This window comes from Camponotus vicinus, unplaced genomic scaffold, assembly GCF_025532165.1.
Source record: "Camponotus vicinus isolate PSW18456_S1 unplaced genomic scaffold, iyCamVici1.0 SCAF_5, whole genome shotgun sequence".
Classification (NCBI taxonomy): domain Eukaryota; kingdom Metazoa; phylum Arthropoda; class Insecta; order Hymenoptera; family Formicidae; genus Camponotus; species Camponotus vicinus.
The window spans coordinates 15,658,413-15,679,618 of NW_028141977.1; the positions used below are offsets into that span (position 1 = coordinate 15,658,413).

A 21,206-nucleotide genomic window follows, 5' to 3' on the forward strand; every position below is an offset into this window, starting at 1 on the left:
AATTGCATCGCTTATGAACTTTGGATCGATGTGTGTCTATCGATTTTTCCATATTGATATTAAAAGTTAATTAATGTGTGCAGATTTGAAATCACGAATCACAGATAAAGCAAAATTATATAAGAGAAAATTAAAAGAAACGTAATGCAAAAAAAATGTATGTACGGGTTTAGAGATGGCTACATATAACGCGGATGAAAGGAAGGGAAATATCAACATGCAAAGATCATGTGTTATCATTAATACGATATCATTTTTTACGCGGATACTGCAACAGGCTACGAGAAGACAATAATATTTACAAGTTTGGAATAGTCTATTTTATTTAGCGCGGAAAGAATTATTAAATAATTATTGTTTTTTTAATATAATTAAATTTGAGAAAGTCATTGATTTGATTTTTTAAAAGAAATTGAGAGACTTCTTTCTATATAAAAAAAAAGTGTATTGAAGTCGTGAATATTTTTTATTAATAAATATTTGTAACAAAATACGAGGAATCTTTTGCCTCATACTTTCATTACTTTCAACATCAACGAGGAATATAAACAAATGATAAAGATGTAAAAATGTAAAAATAAAGTAAAAATTACGATATAGATCAATAAGATCAATATAAGACCAATAAAACATATATTGTCTGTTTGAATAATATCTGTTTGAATGGCTTCTTCCGCATACTTTTGCAATTGTTGCGTATTAACATTCTTGATTATTATTCGGAAATGCAAATATTTCACAGAATTGAATAAATTAAATTAATTAAAAATTAAATAAAAATTAAGTTACGCGCGTTCTGTGAAAAATACAATCTTGCGAGAGGAACCATCAGAATTTAATAGATAAAATCTTGGAACATATCATTGAACATATTTGCATTTAAATACATGTAGTTTAACAGGTGTTAATATCTCATCGATTATCATGTTATCAGTATATCAACGAATTAAATTTTTCTTCAATTACGATACAGTATGTTCCCAGCCATATAATTATATATGTATTCACATAATGATAGATATGCGTGTCTATAATATAGTATAGGAAAATATGATAAATAATATAATATATAATGCATATAATGTAATGTATAATAATAATAATATATTAATAATATAATATAATGATATAAGGAAAAAGAAACTGCGTTTGAAAGTATTTCCTAGAATAGTTTTTAAATGAGAGATCATAGAAATCAATCACTGATAACATATCATTTTCAGTGTGATAATCAGATAGTAATATAATATATTTATACATACCTATAAATTTATCAAAATTGTTAATTTAATTATCTTCAGCTCAAAAACTTTAACATTCACGTTTATTGGACCATACTTTGTCTTGACTGTGTTGTATAAAAATTGTTCCTCGATAAGCCAAAATTATCTTGTATATTTACTTTTTGCTAATTTTATCTGTACCAGTATCTTTATAGAATATATAATAGATTTCTTCGTTTTAGCAAATTTTGAGATAAACTGTTATTGAAGTTTTCAATTAATATATATGTGTATATAATATATATAATATATATGTAATATATGTTATATATAATATATATGTAATATATGTGTTATATATATATATATATATATATATATATATATATATATAATATATGTGTATATAAATATATAGGTATGTACATATATATGTACATACTAGTAAATACTTTAATATTTGCGAAATTTTTTAAATCTGAGAAATCAAATTCATTCATTTGCATTTAAATGAATATATAAAGATTTTGTAGTTAATTGCATTTCACAAATCTAGTTTAAACAAAAAACTTTTTAATTTTAATCCTTCGGAAATTACGAACATTTCGACAATATAATTAAAAAAAACTGAAGTTGTTTATTTTCAACAAAATTTCTTATTAAAATCAAGATTGAAAATTTTAAAATATATATATTGTTATGATAATTTCTTTAAGTGCCAAGCTTTAAAAATAAATTAATTATCGTAATAGCTTTCCATGTATGTATTAAAGCAGCTATCTGTTGACTATAATTCTATGAATATAACGTGAATGTTTGCACACACACATAAGTGGGTTTGCCCAATCAATATTATACAGGTTGCAATGTCCATATTCTTTTTTTAACATCAACGAGGAATACAAATAAATGACGACCACATATGACTATGAATTAAAAATAAATTATATATTAGAGTAGTTCTAAAAAGTTCATAATGCTGATGTTTTTTCATCATCAACGAAGAACATAAGGAGAAACATAAAAGATGAATTGAAATGACTTTAATACGAATTGAAAATAAATTATATTATTCCAATAAATAAAGATTCGTTTGATTCGCCAGAGTTTTTTCCTATTTTTTAACCAAAGAAATAGTTCTGATTTAAATAAATTTCATAATTTTTGAAAAGAGGAAACTATATAAAAATAATATTTCTAGATAAGATAAAAATATCGAATTTTTAATAATGAAATTTTAATAAAAATTATTTTTGCAACAATACAATTTCCTGCAATAAATTTCTTATATCGAATAACTATTATATTAAATCTGGAATTTTATTGTGTAATTATCGAATATCTATATAAAGTACCGTTTATATCAAAATGTTATAAAATCGTAAAGAATACCAAGATCTCCTTTTTGTCGAGTGATGCATATAGGAAAAAGAGTACACGTATGTCATAAAAAAAACAAATTGAGATGCTGGATTATAATACTGAGAATCATGAGCTAGCCTTTTGTCATAATAGTTTCCGCGCGTTTGCAATTATGTATCTCGTAATTCATCAAAGAATGAGATTCTACGTTTTATATCTACGATAAATTTATTATCAATCAAAATGTTAATATCGAAGTGTTTTACGAAATATGCTAAAATGTTTATTAATTATTTAATTAAATTATTAAAACATAAAAAGGATGTAAAACTTGCGCGCGAAGATATATACACATATTTTGGATCTCTTGACGAATTCCTTTGATATTTACGTTTTATAATAAGACTACAAGATATTACAAGCTAATATTACATGCCAAAATTATGATATATTTTAATTTTAAAGACTAGTTGAAGGCAAAAATTGTGTAATATAAAGTATCAATATAAAGATCATAACAGCTTTTAGTTATAAACGACCAAAATTCTTCTCGTTAAGAAAGATTTTTCTTTTACAATCAGAAATATAGAAAGATATATATCTATATGTATCTATAAAAATTCATACTTTATTTATGAGGTTTATGTTATACGATATTGTATGTGATATATAAGAATGTATAACAGAGTTGGCAATAGGCTTATCTCGAAAAGAGGAAGTGTAGTACATTTATCTAAGCCACGATACTTCCGATTTTCGTGTTATTGCTGTTAACATTTGTGATTTGGAAATACGTGAGAAATGAAAGCACATTACATACAATGTGATAATGTAATAAAAATATATTCTTTTTTGCTTGTTTAAACAGATATCAGACTAACGGAAAGAATTATAATACATCTTGAAAATGATCACTCGTCGTGAGACATATTTCGTGATTTTGATTATCACTGTAAGCAGTTTCTCTGCCTTTCATTGTCCAAGAAATAGAGGATGCGAATGCGTGAATTTTGGGGATGCTTTCGAGATAAATTGTTTAGTGGAAAACGACTCGTCTTTCCTTGTGAATATTCAACCGAATCAATATGTAAAGGTACGTGTCTATTTAATCTTAAGAACACAATTTTAAAAGAACAATATATAAATTCGAGTATATAACATGAATTGATTTTCAACCAAAAATAATATAAAATAATATAAAGCAGATAATCTATTTTTTAATACATCACAGTTCTCTTTCGACAAATTTAATGAAATAATTTTTTTTCAAAAACACTCATATTTTTAGAGCCTATTTAGATAATTAAAAGATTAACAGGCTTTAAGATATTCATATCAATTATAAGATACTGACTTGTAATCAGAGAATTCAATCTGCATATATACAGGGTGTTCGGAAATTCAACCGACAAATTTTCAGAGATTGTCGGGAGCACCATAAGAGTCATTTTTTGCAAATGAACCTGGGGTCGGAAACGTGTCATTACAACGCTACGGCATACGGAGTGTTCGAAAGAATCGGGACCTCGAAATATCACAAAAAATAGAAGTTTTACAAAAAATTGTTTCAAACAAAAGTTGTAGGGTGTAAAAAGGTCTATTTACTGGCGCCATGTGTTTGACCTTGGATGGCGTCGCCAAGGACACGACAAGGCCACCTTGAATTTTTGAAGGGCTACAAGAATATGCAATAAAAAGTGGAGAGTTCCATTTCAAAAATTCAAGGTGGCCTTGTCGTGACCTTGGCGACGCCATCCAAGGTCAAACACATGGCGCCAGTAAATAGACTTTTTTACACCCTACAACTTTTGTTTGAAACAATTTTTTGTAAAACTTCTATTTTTTGTGATATTTCAAGGTCCCGACTCTTTCGAACACTCCGTATGCCGTAGCGATGTAATGACACGTTTCCGACCCCAGATTCATTTGCAAAAAATGACTCTTATGGTGCCCCCGACAATCTCTGAAAATTTGTCGGTTGAATTTCCGAACACCCTGTATATATAAATTTAGGCATTTGCAATCTAATTGTAAAACAAAATGTTTTCAAAGGGTTTATCCTATTTTATTTATTTTATATTATTTTATTTACACACATGCTTTTTCTTTTAAAATTTTCCACAACATTATTTATACTGCTCAGAAAGTTTTGAAATCTATATATTAAATCTATGTGTTCTTTCTTTAGTTATTATAAATAAATATATATAATAAATTAAGTTTCTATATAATAGCGTGTTTTCTTTACGTAGATTGAATGTATCAACTCGCCAAATTGGACACATTTCTATTTGAATGTGGCATCCTTAATGAAAAATGAAATCAATTCAATGATTTTTCTCATGTGCGATTTACCGAACAACAGGAGTTTGGGTGGAATCACACAAATGTTAGGAGCCACCGGTGTTGAAAAATTGAGCTTCCAATCGTACAAGAACTTGAGCTTTGCTCTGAAAAAGCAACATCTGGTCGGCTTCGAAAATATAAAGTCTTTGATTTTATCGAGCAACAATATATCCTACATAGATGAGAATCTGTTGACCGATTTGACCAATTTGACGGGACTCAATTTGCGTGACAACAATTTACGCTTGATCAATGGAATTTTCAACCATACTCCGCAATTGCAGTGGCTCGAATTAGCCGATAACAATTTGCAATCGATAGAATTAGGTACATTTGGAAATCTGAAAAATTTAACATTACTCAATTTATGGCAAAATCATTTAACGGAGCTACAATCGGGAATTTTCGATGAACTCGTCGCTCTCCAAAGTCTCGATCTTAATAGAAATGATATCATCGATTTACCAAAAGATATATTTGCGAAGCTGAAGAACCTCAAGATTCTCAATTTATCTCTAAACAACTTTACACATTTACCGAGGAATCTGCTACGAAATAACACGAAACTACAAACCTTCACTTTGATTGAAAACAAAAGAAATATGACCTTGCCAGAAGAATTTTTCGCCAATTTAACAGAACTGAAAGTGTTGAATTTGAAAAAAAATGGACTTATTACACTGTCAAAAGATATTTTCTGGGGATGTTCTTCGCTAACCAATATCACTTTAAGTCGAAATTATCTGAGATTCTTACCCGTGCAAATATTCCGAGACTTGAAGGAATTGAAAGAATTGATATTGACTTTCAATGATCTCGAAGAATTGCCTGATAATGTTTTTTTGAATACCAATCGATTAATAAAATTGGATTTATCAAAAAATCGTATCACTTTCATTTCTCAGTACGTTTATATCACTATTACTATATAATTGTTACTAAGTAATTGTTTTTATATTTTCCATGTTTTTATTAACGGATTTACAATTCTTTTTAACATTGCAGGCATACATTCGACGGATTATATGCATTGGAAGAATTAAATATAGAAGAAAATCAACTGATGTCCATTTCCGGCCAAAGTTTTACATCTTTAAAACAATTAAAGATTGCTAAATTTTCCAAGAATCACCTTACGTTACAATCTACTTTTCTCGAGTATAAGGATGAATACGGAACTAAGTCACCTTTTCATCAATGCATTGAATTAAAGGAATTATATTTAGCCAATAATAGCATTTCGGAAATATTCAGTGACTGGAAGTTCAGTGATTTGCAACTTCGAAAATTGGATCTCAGATATAACAATATATCCTTCATAACTGTAAGTATTTGAGAAAGCACATACACATACATATTATTCTGAAAGCGATAAAAATGCGATGAATAAATAAAATGTTTCTTTTTTAATTGTAGAGCGAAGATTTGCAATTTTTATCGACCGATATCAAAGTGGATTTAACTTACAACAAAATACAGCACATCTTTTTGCATAATGCCGAACAAATCGCGCAACCTCAGCAGGGTCTTCATGATGCGATAATATTAGTGGGGAACAATCCATTAAGTTGTGATTGCGAGTTGTATGACTTTTTACGATATATCGAAGGCAGAATGCATTCCAACGTTCAAAATTATTTCCACATAATACCAGAAAATTTAACTTGTCAAAGCCCAGAGGATTTGAAGAATGTGCCCGTTACAAATTTGAAATCAAAATCATTAATGTGTACGGTGAATGATACAAATCTCAATACTAGCTGCCCCGAAATATGCGATTGTTTCGTGAAACCAGAAGGCAACGTATTTATATTCGACTGCTCTCACAAAAATTTGACTAGTGTTCCGAGCGATATAAAAAGTCCTGGCGAAGTGTTTAGCAGCTCGAGTGTTTGGCAACTCGAATTGAATTTCACCAATAATCGGTTTACACGAATGCCGGATTTGAAAAATTTAAAACAAATCGAATCAGTGAAGAAACTATTTTTATCTCACAACAACATCTCTGATATCTTCTTAGATGATCTGCCCAAAAACATACAAGTGAGTAAATTTCTACATTTTATCTAAAGAGATTTCATCTAAAAAGAAAAATATCGGAAAATTTAAATAATATTCGTGAAACAATATATAAAAAAAATATCTTGTTAATGGGAGAAATCGATCGTAGAAATCAATCTTGACATTTTTCCGAATCACTGTGTATATATAAAATAATAAAAAATATTATATTACGCTTTTAAGATTAAGATTTAAGATTGAAATTTCTGTTTTCAGGTCTTGGAACTACATAATAATAACTTGTCAACATTAAATCCTGATGTGTTAGAATTTTTGAGAAACTCTACGAATTTACGTAACTTGACGTTACACGAAAATCCATGGATATGCGATTGCAACACTAAGGACTTTCTAAATTTCATTCAAACAAATCTCATAACTATGCCCAATCTATTTAAAGTAACATGTCCCGGGAAGAACAAGGCTATATCGGAGATGACCACAGCTGAATTTTGTCCGTTTGATAACACAGCGATTATCGGTGTCAGCATAGCGATCGCTCTAATGGGATTGTTTATTGGCATTACGGGACTACTCTATTACAAATATCAACAACAGATCAAAGTGTGGCTATTCGCGCATCAATGGTGCTTGTGGTTTGTAACGGAAGAGGAATTGGATAAGGAAAAATTATACGATGCATTTGTAAGCTACTCGCACAAGGATCATGATTTTGTGGTGGATGAACTAGTGTCAAAATTGGAAAACGGCCCGACGCCGTTTAAACTGTGTATTCATTATCGGGATTGGATACCGGGCGAATGGATACCGGCAAATATTGCTAGATCTGTGGAAGATTCGAGACGGACGATAATAGTATTGTCGCCGAATTTCCTTGAGAGTGTCTGGGGAAGGATGGAGTTTCGAGCCGCTCACAGTCAGGCATTGAGTGAAGGTCGAGCGCGAGTAATATTGATCTTGTACGGTGATATCGGTCCTATGGATAACTTGGATTCAGAATTGAAGGCATATATAAGTATGAATACTTATGTCAAATGGGGAGATCCTTGGTTTTGGGACAAATTGAGATACGCGCTACCGCATCGAGCCAAATTATCTAAGAAAACTAACACGATCGGAAGAAAAATCTTTGAGAATCATCAATTGTGTATTCCAAATGGAGATAAAAAAGAGCTTATGTATCCGATTGGAATTCCCGAGACATCTCCAAACACTACGCCACCCGCCGATACGTTTAAAACATTTATATGCGACAAGCTGGAGGAACAGTTACCTTCGAACGAATTTCCGCAAGAATCGTGTAAGTTAAATGGAATCATTCTTACAACAGAACATTTAATCAAACGTGATCCTACGATTGATAATACAGAGTGTGTTGTTTGACAACACAAAGATAAATTATAAGAAATAATGATGAGCGATTTATATTTCTATCTGTGATAGATGCAGTGTTGATGCTCCCAGATTGTTTTAAGAATTTCTTTTTTTTCGTAAAGAAAACAATCTTAATTTAGAATCTTCAGATAAAATGATTAAGAATACAAAGAATCGATACGTACTTGTTACAAGAACAAGAGAAAAGGAGAAAAAATATGAAAAATATAACAAGCAACTGACTGATGTTAGAATAAACCTATATGTATAAATATCAACATAATATGTAAAACCTATTTTTTACCAATTTCTGAGAAATTAATTTTCAGGAACAACAAAAAGCTCATACTTAAGTAATACATATAAAATATTATATATATTGAAAATTTATATTAATTATATTATTTTGCCAGTTTTTAAGTACCATTCGAGAAATGTGTACTTGAATTTAAACTTTTGTGCGTGCTATATAAGGTTTCAAATCAAGATTATAAATTGTTATAAATTAACTTTTATAACACGATATATTATAAATATTATTATATCATTATATAATGTTTATTCTTTTTATAGATATTATCTTTAATATACTATATTCTCTATTATGCAATATATGTATATTATAAGGTTTCAATGTATCTTTTAAAAATAGTTTGTATGAGAAAATACTCATTATTCGACGTGTTATGATGCATCTTACTTAGGTATCAATATACACTTATATATAGTGCAATATTAATGAACACGATTTATATGTATAATTTTTTATATAATAGTTTATATGTTATATATAAGATTTCCCGTATCTCCATTATTGTATCAATCCTTAGCAGATTATTTGAATTGTTAAATTGTTAAATGCTGATGCAGTAATGATAGAACAACCTATCATAATTTAAGTTACTATGACAGTACCTGACAAACAAAAGAACAATTAATTGTTCTTTGTGAAATACTACTTTCCATTTCAAATATGCATTATTTTCCATGTTATGCATTAATGCTGTGCATTAATAGGAATATTTATATAATACAAAATTCTCTGCTTTTTCTAAATACCCTTTCATATATATTTATTCTTGGATGAATTTGATATACATTGATTGTATATATTGGTTCTTATCAAATATATCAAATCATCAATAAAATATTTCTCATTATTTTTACAAACTTTAAAGTAGTTTAGAGGTTTGTACAAGATTAGCATAAAGAAATGCAAAACTCTAAATTATAATACTATTTAAACGTTATATAGACTTTATTATAATTTTTTGTTATTTTTTTATTATATATGTTGAATATCTTATATTATATTATATTATATACACACACACACACACACTAATATGCTTTTAAAAAGATTCTTTATCTGAAAATATCCAGAATATATATGACGAAATACGCGTTTATAATATATGTATGTATGTATGTCGTATATATATGTAAATTTGTAATTTAAGAATTGTAAATATATTGGATTTTAAAGATTGGATAAACCTATAGTATGAGAAATCGTATAATGAATATTCTCACTAAAAGATTAATTGAATTTGAGTTGTCTGGAAAGAAATTTTGATGCTATATGTGCATAGCCGTTAGCGTGAAAAAAATTTTGTAAATATTTAAAAAAAATAAAATATAATAATTTTATCATGCGATTAGTAAATCAATAAAACTTAAAAAAGTTTTAATAGAAGAGTGTATAATGAAAATGTAATTTCACTATAGAATAAATGCTATCAAAGAAATTTAATCAAACAACGTTTTCTCACTGATTGCTGCATAAGTCAATTTGTTAGAAATCTGTTTAGGAATTATCAGAAGGAATATCAAAACTCATTATATTGGAACAAATAATAGAATCTAAGATCAAATAAGTGAGAAATAAAAATACTTTCCAATACATTCATCACATAGAATGAAATTTTCAATAAAAAGAAATCTTTATTTTTTTCTTTAAAGTGTATCTTATAGTGTTATTTCTGAAAAATTTCTCGTTTGTTTTTGCCGGGAAATATTACAGAGTAAAAATTCTGAATAAATTTCACTTACCAGCAGCAATTTTGGTGCACCGATGCCTATAGAATCATTACATAAAAATCTTACTTCGGATGTGTAGGAATCTGTTAGAATATAAAATGGAATTTATATACATTTGTAAAATGAATTATGAAATAAATTAATGAAAAATAATCAACAACTTACTATTATTACATTTACTGCCATTTGAATATTTAAGCTTCACGTCATCTCGGCTGTAATCGAAAATTACACTCTTCAGCGATCCATAACCGTTACTTTCGTGACATACAGCAGAGCCATTACAATATTTTTCCCCACCACAAATATTTATACTGTACTCTTTGCCTTGTTTACCTTTTACCTATAAAAATTTAGGAGATAAAATAATTGAAATATATATCTTAAATAATTGATTATATATAATATATAGACAGTTATAAAGTTGCTTTTATATCAGTGAGAAAAAGAATTTAATAATATTCTGAACTTGTACATATGCTATTATTTACATAAATGACATATTCAAAACATCTTAAAATTTTTCTTTATAGAATATATTTAGACTCACATAGTGTATCTGATCTTTTTTATGTAACAAAGAAAGATCATATTCGTACGAAAGAAAACTATCCTTTATAATACAGGGTGACGTCCAGACGCCTATCACAGCTCCACATGCTATACTGGTATGCCATTCAAACACATACGTACAATTAACATAAGTCTTATATACTGGAAGTCCCTAAAAATACAAAAGCAAAGTATTGCTTATAAAAATATCGCTTTTATAAATAGAAATATATTTTTAATCATTTAAATGTATCAAATGTTTTCAAATTATAAAGAAACCAATAAGAGGCCTTCTGAGAAGCAAATTTTGAAGGAATAATTAATATAAAATCTCATTTCCCTTTCAAATGAATTTTACATAACTTGAGAATTTGAATTGAGTTATAAAGATATTAACTTTTTATAATGATAAAAATCGATTTAAAATAAAATTTCTCATTAAAATAAATTAATAAGATTAAAGAAATTTGTATATTGTTACCTGATTATTATTATCACAAACAAATGTAAAATTTGAAGATATTAATGTAACGGGATCTTCTGGACACTGTGATCCACCAATATAACGTAATACTGTTTGTAGATCTTTATTTAATGTGGGGCTGTCCTCAGGAAATCCCAAACTCTATTAAATTGTTATTTTAATAAAAGTGTAATTTAAATATTATAAAAATTTTTAAATTTTATATTTTAATTGCAATACTCTCTCTCTAATCATTTTATCATAAATATATCATATTTATTATACTCACAATTTCATTAGTATATTCATTCTTCGAAGTTACCGAAACTTTACAAGCAGCACTACCATATGGACATGCAAGACTTTGTTGAGTGGGGACTAGTGGTCGGCATATGTTTATGTGAAACTCAGTACCGTTAGCTTTTACAATGTAATTACTTGTAGATCGTATAAGAGGAGTTAAGTTAATCTCGTTGTCATTATTAGTTGTGCATTTAATCTAAGTGAAAAAAAATTCACTATTTATAACAAGAAAAAAATAAAAAATTATTGTACAATATGCATAGAAGCACATATAAATATATGCTTACTTTTTTCTCACAAGCTAGATCTGTGTTCCAGTGTATAATGGTTTGACAAGGATGCTCTTCCATAAGAATTGGCTGATTGGATGATCCTTCTGGTCTGCAGAAAAATTTAATAATTGTATAATGGTACATTCCATTTTCGCATGAACTACCATTGAAATATTTTAAATAAGGACCATCCTGCTGCCATTTCAATTTTGTATCAGCTTGACCCAATGATATATTGTATTTTGAATTACATATTCCTATATAAGAATAATAATTTGAATTACATATTCCTATACAGGAATAATAATTGATGAAAAAAATTTAAATTTATTCTATAATTATAATATATGCAATTAGTAAGAAATATGTTGTATGTACCTGTCCCCGCTATACATGTGCCATCTGTAAGTCCTCCGCATACTCTTAATTTTATACTGCTTGCATTTACAACAGTAAAATCTTTATTCATCAATGGCTGGAAATTATATCTGTACATACATGATAAAATATACAGTAAAATTATATGAATGTATCATATTATGAATGTATATTTACGAGTATTAATCACGCATCAAGGAATCAAATTCTTACGTAAAATTCGTGATTGGATTTGTAACAGAGCATATGCCTGCTGTTTTGACACTGTAATTACGTAGAGACTCAATACTGCATGCTGCAGCAGTATACCATATTAATTGATAATGACAATCATTTCTTCCTCCAACATATTCTGGAATAGTCTCCTGTGTAATAATATCTCAATATTTTCAAATGCATTCCATTAACATGTGTATTATATATTTTGTCTGTATGTATATAATGTGTGTGTAATATATATATATACACACACACACATTATATACAAACACATATATATATATATATATATGTATGTATAATCTAATGTTATACCGTGGCTTCCAAAAGACATATAAATGTGATGGTTGTTTTAACATGTAAAGCCTTAATATTTTCGTAGCATAGTGTACCATCTTGATATTCTATTTGTAAATATCCATTCTTGAAGGAAGGAGATTCTTTTACTTCTCCTAAACTCGAATATCTGAAACAATACAGACCAGAAATGCAATCTACTATTGGGGCAAAAAAAAAATTCATTACATTGTACTGTTACATCAAAAAAATTATTTGCGTTTAACGAATATTACACAGAGTATTCTATAATAATTGTATTATTTCTCAAGTGTACGTTAAACTGAATAGAAAAGTTCTCTATCGTTTTGTATTTATTAATGAAAAACTAATTAAAAATCGGTCGATTCACGTAAATATAAACGCGCGGTGGGAAGAGACAGTCCACTATTACGCGGTTACTGAGAACAATACATAATTAAATGCTTGATTATTAGTCCAATGTCGCGTGCTCATTAATCATTAAACTATCTTTTAATAATATTGAACTATAGTAAACTTTAGTAATATTAAACTATCTTTTCTCGCCGCGTGCTTATATTCGCGCGGATTTTTCTAAATTAATTTCCTATTAATTATTACGAAAATCGCGCAAAACGGTAGAGAATTTTTCTCGTTTTAATGATCTACATACAAGAAGTAATGCGAATATTATCAGACCCTATATATTTATATCTGCATACATATTTAAATCTTAATGAAAGATCTATTTGCGAATCAATCTACCTATTATGTTTTTCAGGATCATCCAAACAAGCACCTGACTTAATTGGACACATAGCACCATATTGACGTATTATAGAATGACAGACATTTAATACTATTTTGGGCGACTTCATCTCGTCCCTTATATGAATGACATAATTGTCTGAAAACCTTGTTAAAGGACTTAAATCGTAATAAGAATCATTATTAACAACTGTACAATTTGTTTGGAATCTTGGTCCACAAGCTAACGCTGTCTTCCATAGCATAAATAAGTTACATTGTTTATCTGCCTAGAAATATTTTTATTATCATTTATTTTTTATATATCATAGCCATTGAGTTATATAACATATTGAAAGGAGAATTATTATAAAGATATTATAAAGATAGTTATAAAGATCTCTAATGGCTGATGTACTCTCTGTCTCTAACATTCTAGTTTATAAAAATAAAAATCCCAATAGAAACAGCAATTATCTCTTAATTATTTCTCTCATCTCAATCATTGGATAGAATCCAATTGGATCCCCACTTATATGCTTTCCAGTATGTTATATAATTTAATAGTTGCACTACTTGTGCTACTAAATCTAGAAAAAAATTAACTACTTACATGTGGAAATAACTCAGGATATGAATTACTTTCTGCACTATAATCACATTGCATAATAATTTGCACTGTATATTTGATATGAAGTAAACAGTTGTCACCAGTAAAATTAAATAGTATTCTTCCATCTTTATTACCAACTTCTGGAGGATACTTTCCTGTTTATATAAATAAAACCAATTTAAACTCATAATATAATACGATAGATATTAACTCTCAGCAAAATTACCTATTCCCTTTTCTGTGTTATTCTTTATTAGACATATTGCATATCCATCTTGATTGTTGCATTTTTTTATCAATGGAGAACATAATTGCATACGTATCGTTTCATTTGGATAATCATGTTTGATAATGATATCCTCTTTATTCGATGACAATTTTGTTAAGTTATATACAATACTTAACTTATGTTCAGATACTTCGCAAAAAGAAGTCACAGTTAAAGCCTGTAAGGTACACAGTAAATTCTTTATGTGACAACAATCTAATTGAGAATTGAAAGGATAGGAGAATAAAGAACAATACAATGCGATTTTTTAAATTAAACAAATATAAATACCAAAACTGGATAGTTTAATCACATGAACATTAATGACAAGCATATATATATAAATAAATTTACTTTTATTAAAATGCATGAAAATAAACGAGGAAAAAATATACATAAAGGATTTAAACGATTAAATACTACATACTGAAGTGATAACAGCCCATAAAGAGTAAAGAAAGAGTAATCCGTTGAATTTTGACATTGTTTACAGAATCAGGTTCTTTCTACATTACATTATCGATGACTATTATAATGACTGGCAACATGCGACATAAAGTGTAGAATAAAGACGAATGAAAATATCCATTGATAATTTCCGGCTTAAACCATGTACTACTGGACTGCGCATTAACGGTGGGGGGTATTGCCGAGTTAAGGAAAAAGGATAACAAATGAGTGATGTATATACTAAACTATACCTCGTTCGTACTAACTCTTATTATTCAGACAGTGCTGTATTCAAAAATGATCCCACTAGAAAGAACCTAGCTTTTACAAAAGTATATGCCAAGTACATAAAAAATTTATTACAACTTATACAACAAAAATCTAAACAAATATTAACAAAAAGATGTAAAACCGATTACAATTAGTACAATAAATTGTATAAAATTAATTTGTAATCGACACTCTAATAACGTATATGACATCCTTTACATTAGCCATATGATTGGTCAATTTCTTTGACTTACACATTTATATACGATTAGCTTAATATTACATTTGTCGTACAAATTTTTTAAGCACATTGATTGGCTGCGGGATAATATTTTTTTGAATCTTTAGAAATTTTCTATCCCGCAGCCAATCAATGCGCTTAAAAAATTTGTCGTACGACAAATGTAATATTAGCCTTACGAAAGTTTGCCTGTGTATATAACTACTATATTCCCACTACTATAATCATCGAATCAATAATAATTTATATAAACGCTAACGCAAGAAATAAATATCAAGTATTTATTCAAATTTAGACATTTAAAAAAAGTCTGAGTATAATACACACGACTTTTCTCTTTGAATAATGTAAAGAATTTAAAAAACCAGCATTAATAATGCATTATGTAACAAAAATATTGCAAAGTAAAAACTTTAATAACAGCATAAATAAAAAAAAAAACAAAAAACAAAAAAAATTTCATGGAGTCTATCAAACCGGTCACGTGGTCAGCTTTGCACATCATATGCGTGTGTACTGTGTGTAGAAAGACGCGCATGCGTCCCACAAGTTGGGATCATTGCACCGAATTTGCTAGGAAACTTGGGCTCATTTGCGCATGGAGAATCATAGGGGTAACATCGATTATAGATTTAATCCATTTATTTTTGCACGTAAAAACCGCGTGCCCTCCGCTAAAGATCCATTAATATAATTTCATTATTTATTTTACGTTTACGGGTTAGGTGATGTAAATAAATTATGGAAGCGTACGAGGCTCGAGTGCAAGAAAAATCGCAGGATGGAGGTAAAAATTTTAATAACTTGCTCGTTTTATAAATTTTGCTTACACAGAACGCGCACAGCATGTGAAATTGTTGTTCTTTTAGAATTCTATGTAATTATTACAAGGGTATAAAATTACCGCACATATTCTTTTTATACGTCTAACTTAAACGCTATTGTTTTTGGTAAAAGTAGATATATATAGATATGCATATAGACAACATGGTAGTTCTACGCGTTTTTAAACGAACTTTTAAGAAATTATATGCTCATTATACGCATTCGGGATACAAAATTTAACGTTGTGATAATTATTAAGAAACGAGTAATGCATTAATTTCGTGTAATCTTATTTTTCATATGTTTAGAGAAATACATTTCTATATATATATATATATATATATATATATATATATATATATATATATATATATATATATATATATATATATATTACTCTCTCTTCTCTATTAATAATATAAAAGATGGCGTTTTGCGCGTCAGTAATATTGAATAAAAAAAGTTATTAATTCGGAAAATTAAACATTTTTATTTATGGCAATTTATAATTTTTAACAATAATAATTTGATAACTTATCACAATAAATACTTAATAAATATATAAATAAAATAAAATTTTTAATAAAAAAAAATTATTTAAATTATTTTTTATTAAATAAAATATAATAAAATTATTTTATTAAAAATGTATAAAATTATTATTTTATTTTTCTTTTTATTATTCTTTTATTTTTATTAGTATTTAGTATTATCAAGTAATATGTATTAATATTTAGTATTAACAAGTGACATGTATAATTATTTTTTTTATATTTATTATTTTTATATTTATATTTTTTTATATTTATTTAATATATATCTTTTTATAATAAATTTTTTATTAAAATGAAAAATTTTGTCAAGATAAAATAAAAATTATAATATGCTTTAATAATTTTTTTTTAATATTTTGAATTATTTAAATAATTACTTATTTTACATTAAATTTTACATTTTAGAATATGGATTTGTTTGGCAAGATTATCTTGATGCCACAAACAGTGTGGAAGTTCCACAAATTATGTTTCCTCATGTGGAGTTGACATTACAAAATAGTATTGAGATAGGGATGTCACTAGAAGTACCAGTACAGAAAAATAATGAGGAAGAATTGTCATATTGGGTAGCTTCTATTGTCATGGCTTGTGGACCTTTATTACGATTGCGCTACTTTGGTGGTGATGATAGATCATTAGAATTTTGGTTTAATCTTACAAAAGAAGCTGGTCATGAACTTGGTTGGAGTGTGAAAAATAATAAAAAATTAGAACCACCTGACATTATACTTGAGAAATCACCAGATTGCAAAGACAAGCTGCGTGACTTTTTAACAACAGCACATACACTTCCACCAGAGATGTTATCAGGAGTAAGACATTAGATACATTTTTAGACAATTTTTTATGTTAAAATAATTATTAATTTAATATAATGCTCTCTTTTATCTTTTTTTTGCACAGGATGGCTTAAGTATGACAGACAAGATAAAACAGGGTATGAAAATTGAAATAAGTGATGTTTTGCATCCATATAAGTTATGGGTAGCTACGGTAAGAGCAATAATTATAAAAACTTCTGAAAAAAGAGTATTTCATTATGAATCTGTATTAAAAAAAAAATACAATACAAGAATAACTTGCATAATATAAATTTCTATAAATAAGAAAAGCAAGAAAATAGTTATCTCTATGTTCTAATGTTTAAAAATATTTGATTTTTTTTACAGATTATTGAAAATGTTGGAGGACGTCTTTTATTGAGATATGATACACCAGGTTCCTTTCGCGAAGATTTTTGGATATTTTGTACATCCGAACGTCTACATTCATATGGATTTACATCCAAATCAAATTCTACTTGGTTTTTAGAACCACCTGGTTCAATAGTCGACTTATATACTTACGAAGAATGGAAAGATTTATTGGAATCTAAACCAAAAGATTGTGAACTATTGGGAGAATTATTTAATAATAATATAGATCATTCAAAACACAGTTTTAAAGTTGGGATGAAAGTAGAAGCCTTACATCCAGTAGATCGAACAAAAATCTACCCTGCTACTGTAACAAAAGTATTTGATGATATATATTTTCTTGTAAATATTGATGTGCATATTGAACGCTCGGATAAATCAGATGATACATTTGTGACCAGTAATTCAGAGAACAATGCATGGTTATGTACTATGGAACATCCATACATATTTCCAGTTGGATGGGCGCAAAAACATAATATCAAGTAAATATCACATAAATAATATAAATATATCAATCTTTTTTATAATTTATTATATTATAATTCTATAATTATATACAACTAGATAGTGTTCTATAATTATATAGAATTATATAAAATATATTTTTATAAAATTTATTTTTCAAAATATTCTATATAATTCTTTTTAATTTCTATAGAATTCTTTGATCTTAACATATTGTGACTTTTCTCAATCTTGATTTGTTATAGAATTACTCATCCGCAAGGTTGGACTTCAAAGACTGAGGATTTTGATTGGAATGACTATTTGGAAACGTTTCATGCTAGTCCAGCAGCTGAAGATTTATTTAGCGAACGTGCGAGCGCCGTTGAGGTGGGCTTTGAATGTGGGATGAGATTGGAGGCTGTCGATCCGGAACATGAACATATAATATGCGCCGCCCACATTACTAAAATCGTTGACAATCTGTTGTGGATAAAATTAGATAATTATGAATACTTCCGACCAGATCATATAGTTGACATGCATTCCTTGCAAATATTTCCTGTAGGATGGTGTGAATCTAATCACTATCCATTAAAACCTCCGCACGATTATATTGAAATTTGTAAGAAATTAGAAATGTTTATAAAGGAGGAGAAGAAAGCAAATCCTTTGGACATACCAATATCCGAACCACGATCTTCGCTCTGGTGTCCGAAAATATATTTTAATTACCGATGTTTCACGGGCCCGATGATTTCGAAGGGGAAATTGGCGACTCTTCCAAAATCAGTGGGACCTGGACCAGTTATATTAGTCATGCGAGAAGTTTTGTCAATGATAGTCTCTGTTGGATATAGAAGTGCTAGAATTTTGAAGGTTCTGCAGTGTGATTCTAAACCAGACCCTGGATATCATTTGGAAGTTTTAAAGGCGAAGCACAAAAATAACACATATCGTGCGAGTGTGGCCATTGTTACATCAGGAGATATGGTAGCAGATTTTTGTAGAAGTATTTGCAAAAAATTAATGGTATGTCCAAATTTATTTGGCCCGTTATATATACCAGAAAATGAATGTCCAGATGAGTGTTACAAAACATCAAAAACAAAATATAGTAAGTAATAGTATCTTATAAAAAAATTATATACATTACATATATAAAGTTGTATCATAATTATCAATTAATATGAATGTGCGTTTTTATTGATATCTTCATGTCTTTAGCAGCGTCGGTCGGAACTGGAAAGAGAGGAAAACCGAAAGGCTATACAAGTATTATGGTGCAAAAACCGAAACCTTGGGGTAGAAAACGTAGAAAACGTCGCGGCAGGTGGGCAAACAAACATAAGGAGGCTCAGGAGGAATACGATCAGGAAGATGAGATGCCGTTTATGTCGTTAGATCTGGCGAAACATGTCTCGGAGAGACATATTGACGAGGCATTTGACGGAAGACAACCACTGTCAGAAATAGATATCATGATACAGAAAGGTTTGGAGAAATCTGACAAGTCGGATGACTTTAAAACTGAAATACCTTCCAGCAATGCTTCGGAAGATTCTGGTAGTTCGTTCAATGACAGAAAAATAAAAGACAGAGAATTGCCTAGTCCTCCTAATTTAAATTCTAAACAACATATAACGAGATTTAATCAGAATTCTGGAGTCACTAGAGGAATTAAGAGAGATTGGGACACGAGCATAGAATCTGATTACTCTGAGGCAGATGCTGAATATGTGAGAATGCAAAAAACACAACGGCGACCAAAGACTCGGAAGCTCGATTCGAATCCGTTATATTGGAGTGTAGATGATGTATTTCGATATCTTAGAAAAACGAGCGATTGTAAAGACCTCGCATATCGCGTCAAAGAGGAAGTAAGTATATGTGTATTTTAATTCTAAAGTTTTATTCTCAGAAATTGTAAAGTTGTTTTAATTATTATACACAAATATTGATAATAATATATCTCTCTGTTAATCGTAGGAAATTGATGGTCTCGCATTTCTGCTGCTGAATCTTCCTTCTCTTACTCAGCATATGAAATTACGGACGAGTTTAGCCATGAAATTATGTCGACATGTTGAACAAGTTAAAGTTACGTTCCTTTTACGACATATTCACGAAGTAGAGCCTGATCAATATCAAGTTGTTTAATTAACTAGCAATAAAACCTGTAATTATCTTCTGTATAATAAATTTTTTATTTTTTTTTTTTTTCATTTATATGTTATATGTCATATGTAATAGCCAAGACGAACAATCGACAAATTTAAATAGTATTTAAGACTTTTCAAATATAAATTAAAGAATATTTAATTTTTATTATCATGAATAATTAACTTTTATCATCACTTTATATTACTGAGAAACAAATAACTTTAGATCTTTAAAATCATTGAATTAGCAGAAGATAAAATTGCATAAGATAATTTATAAGATAAGATTGTTTATCAATTTATAAAAAGTTAATATATAAATATATATTTATTTATATTTGTTTAACCTATTATGAAACTAAATAAATGATATTTCGAGAAGTTTGAAAGAGAAAAAGTTCCTGCGTTTTGCAAATCTTTCATCTTGTACTTAAAAAAAAATATATATATAAATATTCTCTGCATTTTAGTTGCAATATTACAAAATTGAAATTTATCAATCATTGATAAATTTTTAGTAATAAAATACTTTTTTAAATCTTATATTCACACTATACTACATCCATCGTATATTACAAT

The 21,206-nt window shown here is 28.3% G+C and overlaps 3 protein-coding genes across 6 annotated transcripts in view; 2 read left to right on the forward strand and 1 right to left on the reverse strand.

The window, feature by feature from the left end:
• The window catches only part of Tl (toll like receptor), an 11,830-nt gene extending 1,310 nt beyond the window's left edge, over nucleotides 1–10,520 (forward strand). Inside the window, exons 2-6 of the mRNA XM_083099361.1 lie at nucleotides 3,454–3,678; nucleotides 4,838–5,835; nucleotides 5,937–6,255; nucleotides 6,348–6,974; nucleotides 7,209–10,520. Of these exons, the coding sequence (XP_082955487.1) occupies nucleotides 3,493–3,678; nucleotides 4,838–5,835; nucleotides 5,937–6,255; nucleotides 6,348–6,974; nucleotides 7,209–8,336 (3,258 nt within the window). The 5' untranslated portion in view covers nucleotides 3,454–3,492 and the 3' untranslated portion in view covers nucleotides 8,337–10,520. The remainder of the gene's footprint in view (nucleotides 1–3,453; nucleotides 3,679–4,837; nucleotides 5,836–5,936; nucleotides 6,256–6,347; nucleotides 6,975–7,208) is intronic.
• The window catches only part of Lerp (lysosomal enzyme receptor protein), an 18,454-nt gene extending 3,311 nt beyond the window's left edge, over nucleotides 1–15,143 (reverse strand). For 2 of the 3 annotated variants that reach the window (XR_014438899.1, XM_083099366.1), the window contains exons 1-13: nucleotides 14,907–15,143; nucleotides 14,438–14,657; nucleotides 14,212–14,366; nucleotides 13,617–13,888; nucleotides 12,870–13,020; nucleotides 12,549–12,700; nucleotides 12,336–12,445; nucleotides 11,973–12,214; nucleotides 11,672–11,881; nucleotides 11,401–11,544; nucleotides 10,918–11,091; nucleotides 10,533–10,710; nucleotides 10,380–10,450 (exon numbers count right to left, since the gene is read on the reverse strand). Coding sequence is in view for 2 of the 3 variants with exons in the window: in XM_083099366.1 (XP_082955492.1) it covers nucleotides 10,380–10,450; nucleotides 10,533–10,710; nucleotides 10,918–11,091; nucleotides 11,401–11,544; nucleotides 11,672–11,881; nucleotides 11,973–12,214; nucleotides 12,336–12,445; nucleotides 12,549–12,700; nucleotides 12,870–13,020; nucleotides 13,617–13,888; nucleotides 14,212–14,366; nucleotides 14,438–14,657; nucleotides 14,907–14,963 (2,136 nt within the window). In the remaining variant the exon portion in view is untranslated. The remainder of the gene's footprint in view (nucleotides 1–10,379; nucleotides 10,451–10,532; nucleotides 10,711–10,917; nucleotides 11,092–11,400; nucleotides 11,545–11,671; nucleotides 11,882–11,972; nucleotides 12,215–12,335; nucleotides 12,446–12,548; nucleotides 12,701–12,869; nucleotides 13,021–13,616; nucleotides 13,889–14,211; nucleotides 14,367–14,437; nucleotides 14,658–14,906) is intronic. The other variant, XM_083099365.1, reaches the window with a different exon arrangement.
• An 814-nt stretch (nucleotides 15,144–15,957) lies between these two features.
• On the forward strand, nucleotides 15,958–21,008 carry LOC145971561 (scm-like with four MBT domains protein 1). 2 transcript variants are annotated; one of them, XM_083099363.1, is made up of 8 exons: nucleotides 15,958–16,054; nucleotides 16,166–16,227; nucleotides 17,225–17,634; nucleotides 17,726–17,815; nucleotides 17,992–18,503; nucleotides 18,732–19,582; nucleotides 19,693–20,345; nucleotides 20,455–21,008. In XM_083099363.1, exons 2-8 carry the CDS (start codon nucleotides 16,182–16,184, stop codon nucleotides 20,623–20,625), a joined length of 2,733 nt encoding a protein of 910 aa, XP_082955489.1. In that variant the 5' UTR covers nucleotides 15,958–16,054; nucleotides 16,166–16,181; the 3' UTR covers nucleotides 20,626–21,008. The 2 variants fall into 2 exon arrangements, with proteins under 2 accessions (XP_082955489.1, XP_082955490.1); XM_083099364.1 differs by having other exon boundaries at nucleotides 15,978–16,227; nucleotides 19,696–20,345.
• The last annotated feature ends 198 nt before the right edge of the window (nucleotides 21,009–21,206 follow it).